General features: G+C 59.7%; 1 protein-coding gene and 1 pseudogene across 1 annotated transcript; one reads left to right on the forward strand and one right to left on the reverse strand.

Annotated features, from left to right (window-relative positions):
* Positions 1-2,279: 2,279 nt before the first annotated feature.
* On the forward strand, positions 2,280-3,183 carry LOC107538158 (beclin-2 pseudogene; annotated as a pseudogene).
* Positions 3,184-12,892: 9,709 nt separating this feature from the next.
* BARX1 (BARX homeobox 1) lies at positions 12,893-15,763 on the reverse strand. Its single transcript, XM_087823121.1, has 4 exons — positions 15,538-15,763; positions 13,581-13,872; positions 13,413-13,497; positions 12,893-13,057 (listed from the first exon to the last, which is right to left on the reverse strand). The coding sequence occupies exons 1-4, from the start codon at positions 15,761-15,763 to the stop codon at positions 12,893-12,895; spliced, it is 768 nt and encodes a 255-aa protein (XP_087679247.1).
* Positions 15,764-16,425: the final 662 nt, after the last annotated feature.

The raw sequence follows: 16,425 nt of genomic DNA on the forward strand, positions 1-16,425 counted from the left end.
CACCTGGTCCACTCCTGGGCCTGCAGTGTGTAGACCAGGACCCAACAATAGTTTTACCTGGCTGGCCCTTTCCTATGGCCTTGGAGCAGGCCCCAGGGCCCCCAGGCTGCCATCTCACACTGCTGTGTGCAGGAAGCCTGCAGCCTGCATGCTCCAGCCCTGGGGTCAGCGGCACCCCAGAGGGGACACAGGGCACAGACGCCACCAGGATCCCATGTGGCAGAGCTGCCTTCCACACTGTTTACCATTCTGGGCCTCACTGTGAGCCTCCTGGTCTATGATGACCAGCCCAAATAAGCCGCCTTTAATAAAGAGAAACACATGGCCCCATTTATACATGAGTGTGTAAAATATATTAAAATAATTTTAAATGCATGAGTCACTCAGAGAAAGTGCGTTTTTTAAAAACTCACAAACAGCACTTTGTAGTGAAGACGGCAGTGAACAGTGGCTTGTCCTGAAGACAAGGACCAAAAGGGAAAGGGTACAAACATGCATGGGACACTCCCATGTGTCCCCTGCAGTTCCCTTCATACAGGGACACTGGGTGCATGCTTGTGCCCAGGCAGCAAATGGCATCGTCGGTGTCAGAGCTTGAGTCCTGCTCACTGTCCACGCCTCAGCCACCAGCACAGACACCACAGGCAGCGTGGGTGGCCTTGCAGTTTGGGGGCCCAGAAATGACAGTTTGACTCTCATGCACTTATCCTTAGCTTCAGTGTCCTTGTTTATGGACTGGAGAGACAAACCCTGACTCTGAGGGCTAGTGGTGTCCTCAGACACAGCCCTACCTGTCACAGCAGTCTTCCTCCGGTCCATTGCGTTGCACACCTCCCTTGATGAAAAGCTCACCCCTCACAAGCATCCCTGGCAGCTGACATTGGGAGAAAGCTCCTCCTTGAGGAGAAAGGGGAGCACATGGGAGTCCCAGGACTATTTCCCAGAGTTCCATGCAGAATGAAGCCCCCAGCCTGTCCCTTCTCTTCACCAACCCATAACTTTGGAGGTTAGCCTTTTAACATATGAATTGGAGTAGGGGGACCCACTCAGCCCATAACACCTAGCGTCCTTCAAATGCAACTACAGCGATGTGCTGCGTGTTTCCGTCACTGATGGACCACATATAGGGCAGTGGTCCAGTAAGATTATAATGGGCCTGGAACATTCCTAACATCTTATGGTGCATTAGCCATAGTGCAACTTGTTCCTCATGTGTTTGTGGAGATGTTGCTGTAAACAGAACTACTGGGCTGCCAGTCGTATAAAAGTATAGCACGTACAATTATGTACAGTACATAATACTTGATAATGCTAATAAATGACTGTTATTGGGTTATGTAGTTGCTATGCTACATTTTTTATCATGATTGTTAGAGTGCATTCTTTCAACTTTAAAAAAAATAAGTTTGAGCCCAGCCGGGAGTGGCTCAGGGGTTGAGCGTCCACCTAGGATCCAGGCGATCAGGGTTCGATTCCCGGTCAGGGCACATCATCATTGATGTTTCTCTCTCTCTCTTTCTCCCTCTCCTTTCCTCTCTCGGAAATCAATAAAGATATATTTAAAAAAATAATAATAATAATAATAAGTTTGTTGTAAAACAGTAGCATGTAATGCAGGCAGCAGACTCACGCAGCTCGTGTTTACTGTGTCTCTTGATTACAGCATTTTCTCTTGTGCTTAATTTAATCTCATGTTATTTTGTACAGTAACATGCTGTACAGGCTTGTAGCCCACGAGCAATAGGCTGTACTGGGTGTGTGGCTAGTATACTTAGGTTTGTGTAAGTCATTCTCTGATGTTCGCTGATGATGAAATTGCCTAACAACACATTTCTCAGAACATAACCCAGTTGTTAAGCCATGTATGAGTATAATGAGCTTTTCTTAATATATAAAATCTTCAGGGTATCACTGTAAGGTTTGAAGTGGGAGAGTGACAGATGAGATATGCATTTTTAAAGAATCACTCCTCTCAAGGACCTTACAAAGTATAAATGCAGAAGTAACTGGGGAGCCAGAGGAAACTTAGAAGCAAAGTTGAAAGTCAAGACCTCCACCATGTCCTCCATCCATTTCACTTGCCAATGGTGTTACGAGTCCCTGAAGCTGACTTGGTCCAAGGAAACCTCCGGCCTTGACCACAGCCAAGAACCTACAGCTTTGAAGCTCCCCTCAGCTCAGGGGGAGCCAGGAGAAACTCCAGAGAAGACTCTAGCTCCAGGGAAAGACAGATGTTGAAGAGCTACAAGATGGTACCTCTGGCAGGACCCTCCCCGACGATGGCAAGATGCCCAGGTACAGTTCCAGCAGCTTGACCCTGCTTGGGAAGCTGGGCTCTGGGAGGACTCTCAATAACATCTGGAAGGATTTGTTCCATCCTTTCTGGTGAAGGAGATCTGGACCATCCCCTGGGCGAGGCCTGCAAACACTGGAGACCAGGGAGAGAGTAAGTGAGGACGAGAGGGAGACACTGCCAGGGGGAGCGGAGGACTTAAGGACGTGGCGCTGGAAGAAAGGCAGCACCATGGGGACCACAGCGAACTACACTGGCAACAACTGGAACCGCATGACGAACGGAGGAGGGTGGAGGGCCCGCTGCAGTGAGCCCAGACCCAGCTAGGCCGGCTGGAGAAAACCAGCGTCTTCAGGTCAAAGTTTGCCACCCTCCATGATGACCCCCTTGGCCATCACTGGTAACTTCAGATCGGGCTGCATCCCCACTGTCCTCGAGAGCTGGAGTGAGACTGACGCAGCCCGGAGGCAGACAGCCTTGCTGCTCCGGGCCCCGGCTCACCCAGCTGGTCTGCTGTTCCAGAGGCACCGGCCCATCCCCTGCAGAGGCCACTCCTACCCGAAGTCTTTAACAAGGACCCCGTGGAGCTGCCCATGTTCTGTGCCAGGGGGCAGAGTGCTCTCTTGTATCACAAGCTGGACCAGGCAATGGTGGCTTTTCTGGACTACAAGCAGCAGTTCAAGGAGGAAGCCAAAAAAGGTGAGCCGGGGCTCTGCATGCCCAAAGGATCCATGTGAGAAGGGCCTGACAGAAGACCCTGGAGCCAGGGCTGAATTCCATTCCATCGGAACCCACCTGAACACGGAGGAGCTGGACAAGGCACTCAAGGTCGTGCTTACAATTGTAAGTGGAGTCTTGCTTGGGTCTCCTTAAGGCATTGTCACAAATAACTTTTTTTTCCCTATGTGGGAGACGGATTTTTATTTTTTTGCTTTAAAATATTTTATTTGTGAAAAATCTTATCAGACCAATTATAAAACTGAAGAATATAACAGGTCTATAACTTTAATAATAAATGACCACACAGACATTAATTTAAGAGGAATTAAAAGATTGTCCAGAACACACCAAAGCCATAACCATCTTCCCGGCTCAACTTTGCCTCCCTTGTACCTTCCTCCCCCCTCTTCCCCACCCAGATGAACAAATGTAAAATGACAGCAACGATTAAATGACAGGTGATGGGATGAAGGGTTGCAGAGGGAAAGAACTAAGGGTGGGGATGAGAGGAGTGGTAAAGAGAAAGATGGAAGTCTTCATTTTTTTATGAGAAAATAAAAGTAATTTGGCCTCCAGTGTATGTAGTAGAACGTTGGGAGCAGAGCTATTCAAAGATTTTATAGTTTTTGCTGTTTTGTATAGTGTCAACCCCACTCCCCCTTCCTCCTTGAGAAACTTGAAATAAATTTCTACATATTCTTCAATGAAAAATAAAATAAAATGAAATCTTCAGCTTTTCAAATAGTTGATGTATTTCAATCCATTGCGGTTATTGTTGGTCCAATTATCCCATACTCAGCCACAGGAAGTCTTTTATTGGCCCCTGTGTTCTTGTCACACGCACCCTGTATTCCTTGTCACTTCCTTGCTGTCAGTGATAACAGGAAGCTCCAGACTCATCTTATACATTTTCTGCCCCAGACATAGACCAGCCCTTTATCTGTGGACCCCTGGTTCCTTTCAGTGGGAAAAATGATATTTATAGTCCACAGGGAGGGCGCCAGGTGTGCTTTTGCTGCCGGATGTGCTGTATCTATGAATATTCAGTGAATACAGCAAGAGCATATGTATTTTTAACAATTTCTTTTATTGTGCTAAAATATACATAACATAAAGTTTACCATGAACCATTTTTAAGTGTACAGTTCAGTGGAATTAAATACGTTCACGTCGTTATAGAGCCATCTCCACCATCCATCCGTTCTTATAATCTTTTCATCCTAGAAAACTGCACCCGTTAAACACTGACTCCCGACCCCTCACGGAGCCCCTGCAGGCCGTTCTGCTCTCCGCCTGTGTGCTCGGCCACTCTCGGAACCTCGTGTCAGTGGAATCACACAGTGTTTGTCTTTTTGTGACGGGTTTATTTCGCTTAGCATGATGCCCTTAAGGTTCATCCACGTTGTAGCGTGTGTGAGGATTTCCTTACTTTTAAGGCTGAGCAATATTCCATTGTATGTATAGACCACATCTTGTCTATTCTCTTGCCCCTGATAGACAAGCTGGATTGTTTCCACCTTTTGGCTGCTGGGAATAGTGGTGCCATAAGCATGGGTGTCCACATTGGCATAAATAAGTTCTTGTTGCAGGACCAGAGGAGGGAATGAGCACGTGAGTGCCGGGGTGAATGGATGGTGTCTGCTGGGCGCAGGGCCTGGGATCCCCCGCAGACCCCATGGGGCGGCTTCTGCGTCTTCCCTCCTTCCCCAGGGTCTCTCTCGGCCGCTGGGCAGGGTCCTGGCTACAGACAAACACACTGTCCCTTCTTTACAAGAGATCCTACTAGTTTGTTTCACACAACTCCCAAGGTCTCCTTGGCAAGCAGGAAGTGCAGGCAGGTGTCCAGAGGTCTCTGAGCAGCACTGGTTGTCACCACACAGACAAAAGGCAGCACTGGCGTCCTTTGCTTTCTCTTCTCTCTTCTCTTCTCTCTTCTCTGCTCCCTGCTTCCTTCCCTGCTCCCGAAGCCCTCCCTCTTTTCCTCCCCTCCCCCCTTCCTTCTTTTCACAAGCCAGGGTGGCCACTGCACAGTCGAAGCAAAGTGAGCAGCTGCTTGAACGCGGACATATGGCACCAGAGCATTCCAGCAGCTGTGCACTGGGAAAGGTCCTCAGAAAGCATCATGGTGTCCAACAAGTTCCCCTGGGTGCGATCAGGGGTGTGGGGCTGCGCTTGCCCACCTACTCCTCGGCAGCCACTGGTTGGGTGTTTCTCATTGGGGGTATGGGCTGTGACTTCCTACAGGGGTGGGCGCTGGGGGCAGGAGCCCTGAGCGAATGGGAAGCCAGCATTTGTGGGTAGAAGTCAGATGTGGCTCAGCATTCACCCCCCACTCATTCATTCTTGCAGGCCTGCCATTGCCTGCCCACAGCCTGGAGGGGATGCACCTGAGTGTCAGGTTCAGGGCAAGCTCGATAGATGTGGGAGCATCCCCAGATGCCCAACCCAGACAGGGATGAAGTCAGAAGAACCTCTGAAGAATCTGTGCCTGAAAAGTATCTGAGGTTGGTCAACCGAAGAAGAGCAGAAATGATGCCACAGGCAGGAGAGGGGTCACGGTTCTGGATGGTGAGAGGGCCTGGACATGGGGCAACCCACAGGGTAGGACAGAGGGTGGTGACAGGAGAGTGAATGGTGGGTTGGTGGGGGTGCTGGGCCTGGCCAGGGGGGTGGGAGCCGCTGAAGAACAAGGTAGAAATGACACAGCCGTGAGCCCCACACCTCAGCGAGTGGGGCCCAGGCCAGGCCCACACCCAGGTCGACAAAGACCCACCAATCACCCTACCTCGCCTCAGTTTACCACCACAAGACCCTAGGAGGAAGGGAATTGCATTCTAGAGCCTCATGGGGGCCAGGTTATTGTCACACTGTCACACCTTCAGCACATGGGGGGCTGGGGAAGGGGGGCTGGGGGGTCTCAGGACCTCCCTGGCTGTATAGCTTTCACTCTTCAGGCCCACAGACGTTTCTTGTGTACTTATCACATGTCCCAGGCACTGTCCCAGGAATGAGGGGAAGGGTTGGGGGGGAGAGGCAGGGTCTTTGCCCTCCCAGGGTCAGAAATCCATGACCTGATGACCTCTCAAAAAACTGCACATGATGTTTTTTAGAGATAACTCCAAAAATCCTTGTGAGGAAATCCTCTGGCTAAGCAGCCAGGCATCTCAAAGAAGATGTGCAATTTTTGTTATTGGTCCCTAATTTAAAGAAAGGGAAACTGAGGCACAGAGAGGGCAGATAACTTGCCCAAGGTCATAAGGCCAATGAGTGGTGAAGTTGGGATCTGAACCTCAGGCAGCCTCATTTAGAACTTGGGATCTTAACCACTGAGCCAAGTTACCCCTGCTATTCCCACCCCCTTTGTGGGCATCTCCTCAGGGTTGAAAATACAGAGCTGGCACAGGAAGTTGCTCTGGCCTGAGTTTACACCTCAGTTCTGCCTGTGTGGAATGGGCCAGTCGTCCCTTTTCTGTGCTTTCGTTTCCTCATCTGAGGAATGGACTTGGCAGTCACTTATGAGGATTACGCAACACGGTCAGTACCTGGCCTTCATGCTCCATAAACAGAGCTGGTGTTGGCACACTTACAAGCTCAGCGAAGGCCCTGGGTTCCAGCTGGGCTCCGAGACTCGGGTACTACATCTCCACAAGGCACCCTGGAAGGTGCATGGCTCCAGGACCAGCCCAAAGCCCTCCAGACATCACTGCGCCCACAGCCAGCCCCGTTAAGACAGGAAGGAAGAACCCTGCAGACACCCTGGAAGCGAAAGAACCCAGCCAGGTACCCTCCCAGCTCTGGGAGTTTTCTGAGCATCTGCAATGGCACTGGACCCAGCAAAAGCCAGGACTCTGCAAATCGAGAGTTGCTTGTTGCAAAGGAGAATGCCAGGTGGAGAGGAACTGCTGCTCTGCTGGTGGCCTCAGGCTGTACCGGAACCAAGACAGCTATGCCTCAAGACAGACCCCAGGTGAACACACAGGGCATCATAGCAGAGATGAATGCCAGCCAGCAAGGCAGGGACAGTCAGAGCAGGCAGCCCTGGGAATGGTGTGGTCGCCCAGGAAGGAGGGGGAAGGACAGGGCAGCAGGGGAGTGCAGGGAAGGGCACCACAGGCCTGGGAACAGAATGCGCAGGGGTCCTGAGGGAAAGGGGAGCTTGGTGTTTGAGAGGCTGAAACAGGGAGTGAGCCACAGCAAAGGCACCTTAGGCTGCTTCCATTTTCCCCACCAGGCAACACTCACTCCTGCCCAAGGTGACATGGACACTGCACCCCAGAAAGGACCCCATTCCTGCAGTCACTTCCCTCCAGCCCTGCCTTTCCCCACCTTCCTCTCCTTCCAGTCCCTTTCTCTTTCTCTTCTGTCTTTATCACCTCTCATCCCTCTCCACTGTTTATTCACCTCCACCAGCGACCCCACCCCCTCATGCCCCTCTCTCTCCCTCCCTCCCTCTCTCCCCCACCCTCTTTTTTGTCTGTCCTCTCTCTGGATTTCTGTCTTTTTAACCCCCGACCCACAGCCACCCCCAGGCCCCACTCTCCCCAGGGCTTGTTCCACCTCCACCTGCCCCTTCCCTAGCAGGCACCGCCTCCTGCTTCTTGGGCCTCGCTAATGCGTTTCGCATGGCCTGTCAGTCAAACGCCCTTCTAATGTCTTTAAAGCACGCAGAAAATTGCATCCTTATGAAAAGGGGGGGGGGGGAGGCAAATTGCCGGTTGGAGGCGGAGCTGCCAGGGCTCTGTGTGCACACCAAGTTCAGAGGGGCTGGGCTAATGGAAGTGTCTGCCTGGGGCTAGATCCAGGAGGCAGCTTCCTCCCCACCACCTTCAGAGCAGTGCTGAGGCCCACCCCCTCACCTCTGCACCCACTACCCTTGCCCGTCTCTGCACACTTGCTCCTTCCACTCTGACCTTCCTCCCACACCTTTAAGGTCGAGCTCCTCACTAACTGCCCAGCGCCTTTGCAAGTGCTTTCCAGCTACCTGGCACACACTCTTCTTGTCATTCAGGTCTCAGTGGAAGAGTCAATTCCTCAGAGACCCTCCTGGCCACCCTGACTAAAGGCCCCCACCCTCATTCATTTTCTGCCAGCTGCTTTATTTTCTACATAGCGTTTGTCACTTCCTAAAATCATCTTTTGGATTTAATTGTGGCTTCTTTGCCATCTATCCAAGCCTCCTCACCTCCAGCGTGAGCTCCTTAGGTCACTAGCACAGTGCCAGGCACACAGCAGGTGTTTAATTAATACTTGGTGAGCAAATGGATGCCAGGCAGGCAGAGGCTATTAGGGACCCTAAAGCATCTGGGACACTCAAACTGAACCTCAAGGCTGCTAGGTGAGAGACAGTGGAGACCAATAGAGCTTAAGTCATTAAATAGCTATGTGTTTCTAGACAAGTTGCCTAACATCTGAGTTTTATTTTCATCTGGGAAATGGGAGTAGGGCACCTATGTTACTGGCTATTACTGGATCAAGGAATGGGAGGGAGGGGGCAGGGCCTGTGTCCCAGTGCTGTGAACTCACACCCAGTAACTGTTTGTTAAACGAATGAATGGTCCAGTAAGTGTATGGTTAATATGAGAGTGTCCATGATGCCACTGATGTCAGGCAACATTATTTCCTGAAGCACAAAAAAGAAAAAATTTAAAAACATTGCCAATGATCCCTGACTCAATGCTTATATATCACCCAGAATGTTATTCTTATACTTCCTCAAAGATCTCATTTTGGCCTACTAAGGCACATATTTTTGCCCAGCCTATGTGACTTGGTTGAGCATAGTCCCATGCATCAGGAGATCCCTGGTTCAATTCTGGTCAGGGCACATGCCTGAGTTTTTGGCTCAATCCCCAGTAGGGGCACGCAGGAGGCAACCAATCCATGTTTCTCTCTCATCGATATTTCTATTTCTCTCTCCCTCTCCCTTCCTCTCTTGAAATAAATAAAAAGACAGATTTTTATCACAGATCACTGCTGAGTTTACATTAAAGGAAACTATCGGGGAAATCAGTGGGGGGAGGTGTTTCTAAAACTTCTTCGTGGTCAGAGTTGCCTCTGAATGGATCCCCTTCAGCATCTCACAGCCCCATCCCACTTGGCCACTGCCTCACAGGTGGCATATAAACCCACATTTGAGAAAAGGGAAGATGCTGTCTTAAAGCTGATGGTATTCAGTAATACAGTGTGAGGGCAAAGTCACACAATGAGAGGCTTGTTGAAAAGTCAGGGAGGGTCAGCAGGGAAGGCCCTGTCAGGTCAGGGGCCTCCACCAGACCTTACTTCAAACAGAAAGTGGGTCCACCAGCTCCTGTGCTCTGAGTGTCGGGTGGCCCAGGGACCCAGGGATGGAGCTTGGCCCAGAGCCAGGCTGACTGAGCCTGCAAGGCCCTGTGGCTGCAGCCACTTTGCTGCCCCAGCCACCAGCAGGGAGTGAGGGGCTGCGGCCCCCGCACCTCCTTAAGGTGGGACTGAGATGGTTTGAGAGCCTCCTTCAGCCCCCACAGTCTGGGCCAGGCCGAGCTGGAGGGGCGGTGGGTGTCCGTGGCACTCCTTAGCCGGGCTTTGGCCCCTGGAAACCTGGACTGGAGAGGCCTTGAGGGCGGAGGCTTTGGGGATCAACTGGTCCCCTCTTTGGACAAGGGAACTCCAGGTGAAATCAGGGGTGTCACTTGTGGGTCAGGGGTTCCCCTCAAGTGTAGAAAGGAAATCAGGCAGAGGGGCGACCGAAAATGGAAGACGCACCAGGTTTCTCCTCGGAACCGTGAGCTCCGGGACGGTGCCAGGTTGAGAGGCCGAGGTCTCCCCACGGGCACGGCGAGACCGCGCCCCGGCCCAGGAGGCGCGGATAACCTCGCCCGGGGCCGCGCTTCTCTCCTTCCCTATGGGTTCCCACCGGTGACCTCCCGGAGAATCCGGAACAGGGGGAGGGAGTAAACCCGAGTAACCTTCGTGTTGTACGAAACCGGGAGGCGGGGGAGGGACGGGACCCGCTCTGACGGCGCCGGTCCCCCCTGGCGGTGCCTGCTCCGCGCGGGGGGCCGCACGTCGGAGGCCCTGAGATGGACCTCAGACCCCGGGCGCCCGCCGCGCCCCAAACCTTCCCGCGCCGGCTCGGGAGGAAGGGCGCCGAGCTAGGCTCCCACTTCCATCGACCTGGTCCGGTTCGGGGGCACAGGGCGGGGATGCAGTCCCCTACCCCGGCCCTTCGTCAGCCCGCCCCAAAGTCTCCCCCAAGGCCCACCCTCCCGCGCGTCGGGGCGCTGCCGCCAGGCTAATCCGGGTGCTCAGCCTTCGTGCCGCTGGGACTCAACCTCAGGAGGGGCCTGGCCGCCGCCCCCACTCTCCCCGCCCCAGGCCAGGCTTTCACGGGACGGCCCAGCCCGCCCCCGGCCGCAGGCCCCGGCTCCGGAGGCGAGGCGCAGCAGCGGCCTCGTTCGCGAGCTTGCGCCATATCTGGGTTTCGTTTCTGGGGACCTTGGGTAGGAGAAGAGATGTGCTGTGGGGGCAGGGGGCGAAGGTGGCTTCTCTCCCCCTAAACCCGGGGCCAGGCTGAGGGGCGCGGGTGCTGGCGGTCGGGGAGGAGGCCTGGGCGGCAGGAGCGACGGCCCGGCGGAGCGGCGCCGTCGAGGACGGGAGGCGGGCGGGCACCTACAGTGTGCGGCCTGCGGTCCGCGCTCCGCGGCGCCGCCCGGGTGGCACGGCGCTGACCTCCGCGCCTTCGCTCTCCCGGAGCGGGCGGGAGAGTCCATCGGGTCTCCCGGAGTCGCCAGCAAGGAAGCCTCGAGCTGCCCCGACGGCCCGGCGCCCGGCTGCTCTTTGCGGCCTCGAGGCTTCGGTCTGCCAGCGCCGCCCCGTCCCCCGTCCCCCGTCCCCCAGGAGCGCAGCGGCGCGGGCAGTGACAGGCCCCGCTCCCACGCCCGCCCGCCCCGAATCTAGACCTCCGGGTTCGGGCCGGGCCCTCACTCAGCTGGGGCCGCCGCCTCCGCGCCCGCTCCTGGCGGCCTGTACTCGCTGGAATATTGGGGTCCCTATGCTCTGGCGCAGGACGTGCTGGACACGTCCCCCCACACGCCCTGGTTCTTGGCCACCCATTTCATTAGTCCAGTGCAGTGAGGAGGCTGCCTCGGGAAACGCCATGACCACAGGGTAACCTGCCTAAGGCCCCGTTCCTCGGATTTAGTAAAACCCGAGGGCGTGGCCCGGACTGCGGGGAGTGCGGGTCGGAACCCCTCCTCTCCCCCTTTGACCTTCCGTGCTCCCGGGAGCCGTGGTTGCCTGCGCAGTAGCGGGACTCTCCTCCCGCAGGCCCGGCCCGGCCCGGCCCCGCCGGCAGGACTGCTCGGACCTTCCCTCCTGCGCGCCCGCGAGAGGCCTGGCTGCGGGGGCCGCGCCCCGGCCCGGCTGCGCCTGGGGCAGGAAGGTTCCCGAAGGGCAGGGGCAGTCCTTGAGCGGCCCCGGGGTGGCGGGAAGCCCCCTGCTCTTCACTCCCCCGTCCTCCGGGGGAGTTCACCTGCAGGTTTCAGGGCGGGTGGGTCAGGCCTCGATTTGAAAAGGAAGCCGTGGCCACGAAGGCCAGTGTTCTCCGGCTCTGAACCGCAAGGCCCGCACCTGTGCTTGACGTTCCTGACTGTCCCGAGCATTTGCACCTGCAAGGACCTGGTTTCGAATCCTGATCCCGCTGGGAACTCCGCAGGGCCAAACTGCTGCGGTCTCTCCCCGGCTTTAATCAGCGAAGCGGACCCCGAATCTCCAAATCCCAGCCTGTGGCCGCTGTCCGGGCAGGAAGAGCAAGGACCGGAACCCACGCCCCCCCCCCCCCCCGCACCCCCAGCCCAGCTTAGCCCCAGAGAAGCCAACCCGAGGCTTCCCTGGAGGAGGCGGCTCCCGCGGGCACGCTCCGAGCCCCGCCGGGAAAGGGCGCCCTGGGCGAGCCCGGCAGCTCGCAGTCCTCAGCCCAGGTCCCGAGCCTCAGTGCCCGAGGCCTGCCCGCCGGCGCCGCCCTGCCCGCGCCTCGAGGCCGTCAAACCCGGAGGCGGCGCCCGGGTGTGAACCTCAAGTCCCGGGCTCCCGTCGGCCCCAGGAAGCGCTGCCCGGGACCGTCACTGTGGGACCTTCAAGCCCCAAGAGCCCAAATCAGCAAGCGGAGGCGGCTCTCAGTCCCGGGCCCTTCCTGAGTGCGCCCTGAGTGGCCCGGGGCTCTCGCTCCTTTGGCCCCCGAACAGCCCGGAGGCTCGGCCGCTCGTAGCCGCGGCCCACGTGGAAGAGATTCCCAGGCTCCGGCAGCCCGAGCCGCGCCACGCTCGGCGTGGCCCGGGAAGGGGTGCTTCAGAAGCCGCTGGGGGGGTCCCTCTTATCTCGCTGCCCCCTCCCCGCACGGATTCAGATGCCCCTCATATAGCTCCGCTGTGTCATAAAATATTTTATTGGAAAAAAAAATCACCGTTTTCGCAAGAAAGGGGTAAGGGCCCCAGCGACGTCAGGGACCCGGCCTCGGGCGGAGCCGCCGCGCTGTCCGCACGCGGCCCCGGGCTCCCGACGCGCAGAAGCTGCTGTGGGCCTGCGGCGCCGGGCCCGCGCGCAGCCCGAGGCGGTGGGGTGCGGGGAGGAGCGGGGCGTGAATGCGCGTGGTGCGCCCGGCGCGCGGAGCTCTGGGCAGAGGCGACTTCTGTCGCTGGGGTGAGTCTCCAGGCCAGGACCGGGGGCGCGCGGGGGCCCGGGTTTGGCTTCAGGGTCTGTGGCGTTCCTTGTTTGGCCCCTAACTGCCCGCATTCAAGGTACTAGTAAAACGTTTAGAAAGCAAACGGCGTGGAGGCGAAGGGCCGGCTCGCGGCTGCCCGCGGGCTCGGGGGCCGCGCGGCGCGGGGGTCCCGGACCGCACGCTCAGTCCTCGCGGCCCCTGTCGCTGGCTTCGCCCGGCGCCTCCGCCGGCGCCTCCGCTTCCTTGGCGCGTTCCTGCTCCGTGAGCTGCTCGCTGGTGGGGATGGAGTTCTTCTTGGGCCGCCCCTTGGGCTTGGTGGGGGACTCCAGGCCGCCTCCCTGCAGCACCTGCGCGGGGACGCGGGCCCCTGTGAGCCGGGCCGAGTACCCCGCGCCCTGGGCTCCGCCGGCCGCCTGAGGCCACGCCTAGCCCCGGGGAAGTGGCGGCCATTTGAGCGCGGCCGGGGAAAAGTGACCAGAGGCCTGGCCAGGGGTTCAAGGCCGCCAGGAAGCCAGAGGGTGCAGTGGGGCACGAAGAAATGTGGGCTGGACGAGGGCACCAGAGAGAACGGAGAGGGGCCCTTTGGGCACCGGGCACCGAGGGCACGGCGGGCGGGGCGGGGCGCGGGGCGGGGGAGAGCAGCTCTTGGAGAGCCCAGGGGCCTGGCAGCGACCGAGGGCTCGGGAGCAGCCGCACACTCACTATTTTCTTCCACTTCATTCTCCGATTCTGGTACCAAGTCTTCACCTGCAACTGGCTCAGGCCCAGGGACTCGGCGAGATCTATTCTGGAAAGAGCGGGGTGCATCCTCAGCAGGGCGCGCAGCTCCCCCTCCCAACTGCCCACTGGGTAGGCCTGGCCCCGCGCTACCTGTCGGGGGTGGAGAGGTACTTCTGCTTCTCGAAGCGTTTCTCTAGGCCCATCAGCTGCAGCTCTGTGAACACGGTGCGGCTCCGACGCCCCTTCTTGGCCTTGGTGCCCGGCTCCCCGCCGCCCGGGGCCTCCAGCTTCCCGCGGAGCTGCAGCTCCAGGGGCAGGTGCGGCGTGCCCGCAACGCTGGGCAGCCCGGGCCCTGCGGCCAGCAGCGCGGAGCCCAGCCCCGAGCAGCTGAGCGGCGCCAGCGGGAACTTAAACACCGCCGCCTGCTCGGCCTTCAACACGGCTGCGGGAAGACAAGGGGGAGCCCGACGAGCTCAGGCCCTGCCCTCCTCGGGGAGCCGCCCCCGGCATCCCCGCCACCCGCGGAGGGCTAGCGCCCCGCCAGTGCCGCCCAGCACAAAATGCTCCGGCCTGGCCGCCGGTGCGAGCTCTGAGCCACCCTGGGGTGCCCCGCTCCATCGCCAGCGTCCCCCAGCCTGGGAGAGGGGCCTCCCCACCGGGGCTCTGCCCTGGCGCCCCTCAGATCTGGGCTGCCTTTGAGATGTCGAGATTCTCAGTGAACAAGTTCGAAGCCCAGAGGGGCCCAGAGTGTTTCCCGGGAAGGGGGACCAAGAAGAAAAGGCAGCCGCCAGGCGAAGGGGGGCGCCGGCCCGACCCGGTCGGCAGCGCTGCGTCGGGGCAAGGCTGGGTGGAGTGGCAAGTGCGCTCTGCGGGCACCGAGCGCGGCGGGCAGTGGGCGCCCAGCAGGGGTAGGCTTGAGCCCTTTCCGAAAAGTTAAAACCTCACGAATCCCGAAATCGCTCCTCCTGTTCTCCCTGTTCAGGCTCTACCCCGTGAAGATGTTGCCATTTTCATTAGCCGTAAGTGACTTTTTTGCCCGCTTCAAACGAATTACTAACCGCAGCGCAGCTGGAGGCCATACACGCGGGGAGCCTGCATCAAAGTTGGACCTAAAACGAACGAACCGGCCCAGCTGCCCAGTGGGCGGGCGGAGCGCGGGCTGGAGCGTGGGCCCAGGGACACGGCTGGCAGAGGGGGTCCCGCTAGGACGCGGGGGTCTCCCTTCCCCACAGGCATCTCACTGCGGGCAGGTCCTGTCCCACGGGGTCGGGCAGGGCTGGCCAAGGCCGGGGTGAGCGTGCGGAGAGGGCAGGGGGAAGCAGGTTCCGTGGGGGAAGGCGAGAGTGAGGGAAGGCAGGCCCACCCTACGGGGAAAGGCCAGGAAGCCAACGCGGGGCGAAGGGAGCTGGGGAAAGGCCGGAGAACAAGGGGTGCGGTGGGGAGGGCAGGCCCCCAGGTCAGGAAAAGGACCCAGAGGGGCAGCGAAGGCCCAGGCCTGCCGCAACCCCGCGGAGGCGCTGCAGACCCGGCGCGGAAGGGCCGGCGGGCAGCGGCCCACAGGCGGGCCTCCCGTCCCCAGGCGAGGCGAAGGGGTGTCGGCGCCGCAGCAGCGGCCGGTCTGCCCCCGCCTGAGACCACGGGCTCCGGGAGGCTCGGGGCCGGCTTGGGCCTGCGTCAGCCCCCCGCGCAGCACACGGACACGCAGGCCTCTTCCCCAAGGTCGGGCTCCCCCGCCCAGGGCAGTCCCGGCCCCTCCCGGTGAGTCCTTTGCGGGGAAGGCCCAGGCGCCCGCGGCTTGAGGTCGCCTTGACGCGCATTCTGAGGTTAGCAGTATGGGCCCGCGCCCGCGATGGGAAAGCGGGCTCGGTTCTGGGGCTGGAGGCAGCGGGGCGTCCGTGAAGGGCAGAGCCAACACCCTCCCGCCGACCCGGCCCGCGGGCACGAGGCCTGGTTCCCCAACCGCCCGGCGCTCGGCCCTCCGCTTCCCGCCCAGGGCGCGGGACCGCCCGGGGCCCACGCTTCCAGAGCTGCGTCCTCACGACGGCGCGGCTCACCCCGTCCCTGCCTCCCTCGCTCCCAGGCCCGGGCGCCCCAGGCCCCCACGTACCCAGGTGGCTGTGGAAGGGCCGCGCGGCCAGCAGCGCCTGCACGCCGAACTTGAGCAGCTCGCCCGCGGCGGCGGCGGCGGCGGCGGCAGGCGCGGCGCCCTTGGGCCCTGGCGGCTCCGTGAGGATCTCCTCGATCATGAAGCTGCGGTAGCGGTGCGGCCTGTGGTCGACGCAGCCCTCGGGCGGCCCGAAGCGCGCAGCACCCGGCTCCCCAGGCCGCTGCATCGCGGCGCCCGCAGTTCAGCTGCAGCGGTGGCTCGGGCGCAGGGCCCCCGCGGGGCTCTAGGCCGGCCCGCAGCTCCCGGCGGCGCACGGGCGCCGGCTCATGCCCCCTCCCCCGCCGGCCGGCCGGGCGGAGGCGCTGGGCGCGGGCGGGGCGCGCGGGGCTCGGCCGGTCGGACCCGGGACTGCGCCCCCGCCCCGCGCCGCCGCGCCTCTAGCAGGGCTGGCTCCGCGTCACCGCCCCGCCCCGCCCGGCCGCCCCGCCCGGCCGCCCCGCCCAGCGCCGCCCGCCGCCCCCCACCCCACCCCACCCCAGGCTGAGCCCGAGGGAGGGCTGGAGAAGGGAGGAAGGCGGGAGAGAGGGGGACCTCGAGAAGGGCGGGCGGACCCAGACGGAGGGAGACCCAGCGGAGCGCACGCCCTGGAAGGAGAGAGCAGGAGAGCTCGGAGAGGAGACCCCAAGAGAAGGGAGCAGAGGGATCGAGAGAGGTGAGAGAGGGGCCAAAGTGAGGCAGCGAGGGCCACCCAAGACGCAGGACGGAGACGTGAGGGTGCCAGGGCTGTCGAGCCGTGCGCAGAGAGACCGACGCGGGCGCGGGAGCCAACGCGGCAGTGACGTGCCGGCGGGCACAGAGGCAGGCAGGGCAGAAAGAGTGGGCAGTAAA

This window comes from Miniopterus natalensis, chromosome 12 (assembly GCF_054644295.1).
Source record: "Miniopterus natalensis isolate mMinNat1 chromosome 12, mMinNat1.hap1, whole genome shotgun sequence".
Taxonomy (NCBI): Eukaryota; Metazoa; Chordata; class Mammalia; order Chiroptera; family Miniopteridae; genus Miniopterus; species Miniopterus natalensis.

Excerpts from the sequence above, each read along its gene's own strand:
- BARX1 (XM_087823121.1), bottom strand. The coding sequence starts at position 15,763 with ATGCAGCGGCCTGGGGAGCCGGGTGCTGCGCGCTTCGGGCCGCCCGAG. Across the intron at positions 13,498-13,580 it reads TACCTCTCCACCCCCGACAG|AATAGATCTCGCCGAGTCCC; the intron begins GTAGCGCGGGGC and ends CGCTCTTTCCAG. Across the intron at positions 13,058-13,412 it reads GAATGAAGTGGAAGAAAATA|GTGCTGCAGGGAGGCGGCCT; the intron begins GTGAGTGTGCGG and ends GTCCCCGCGCAG.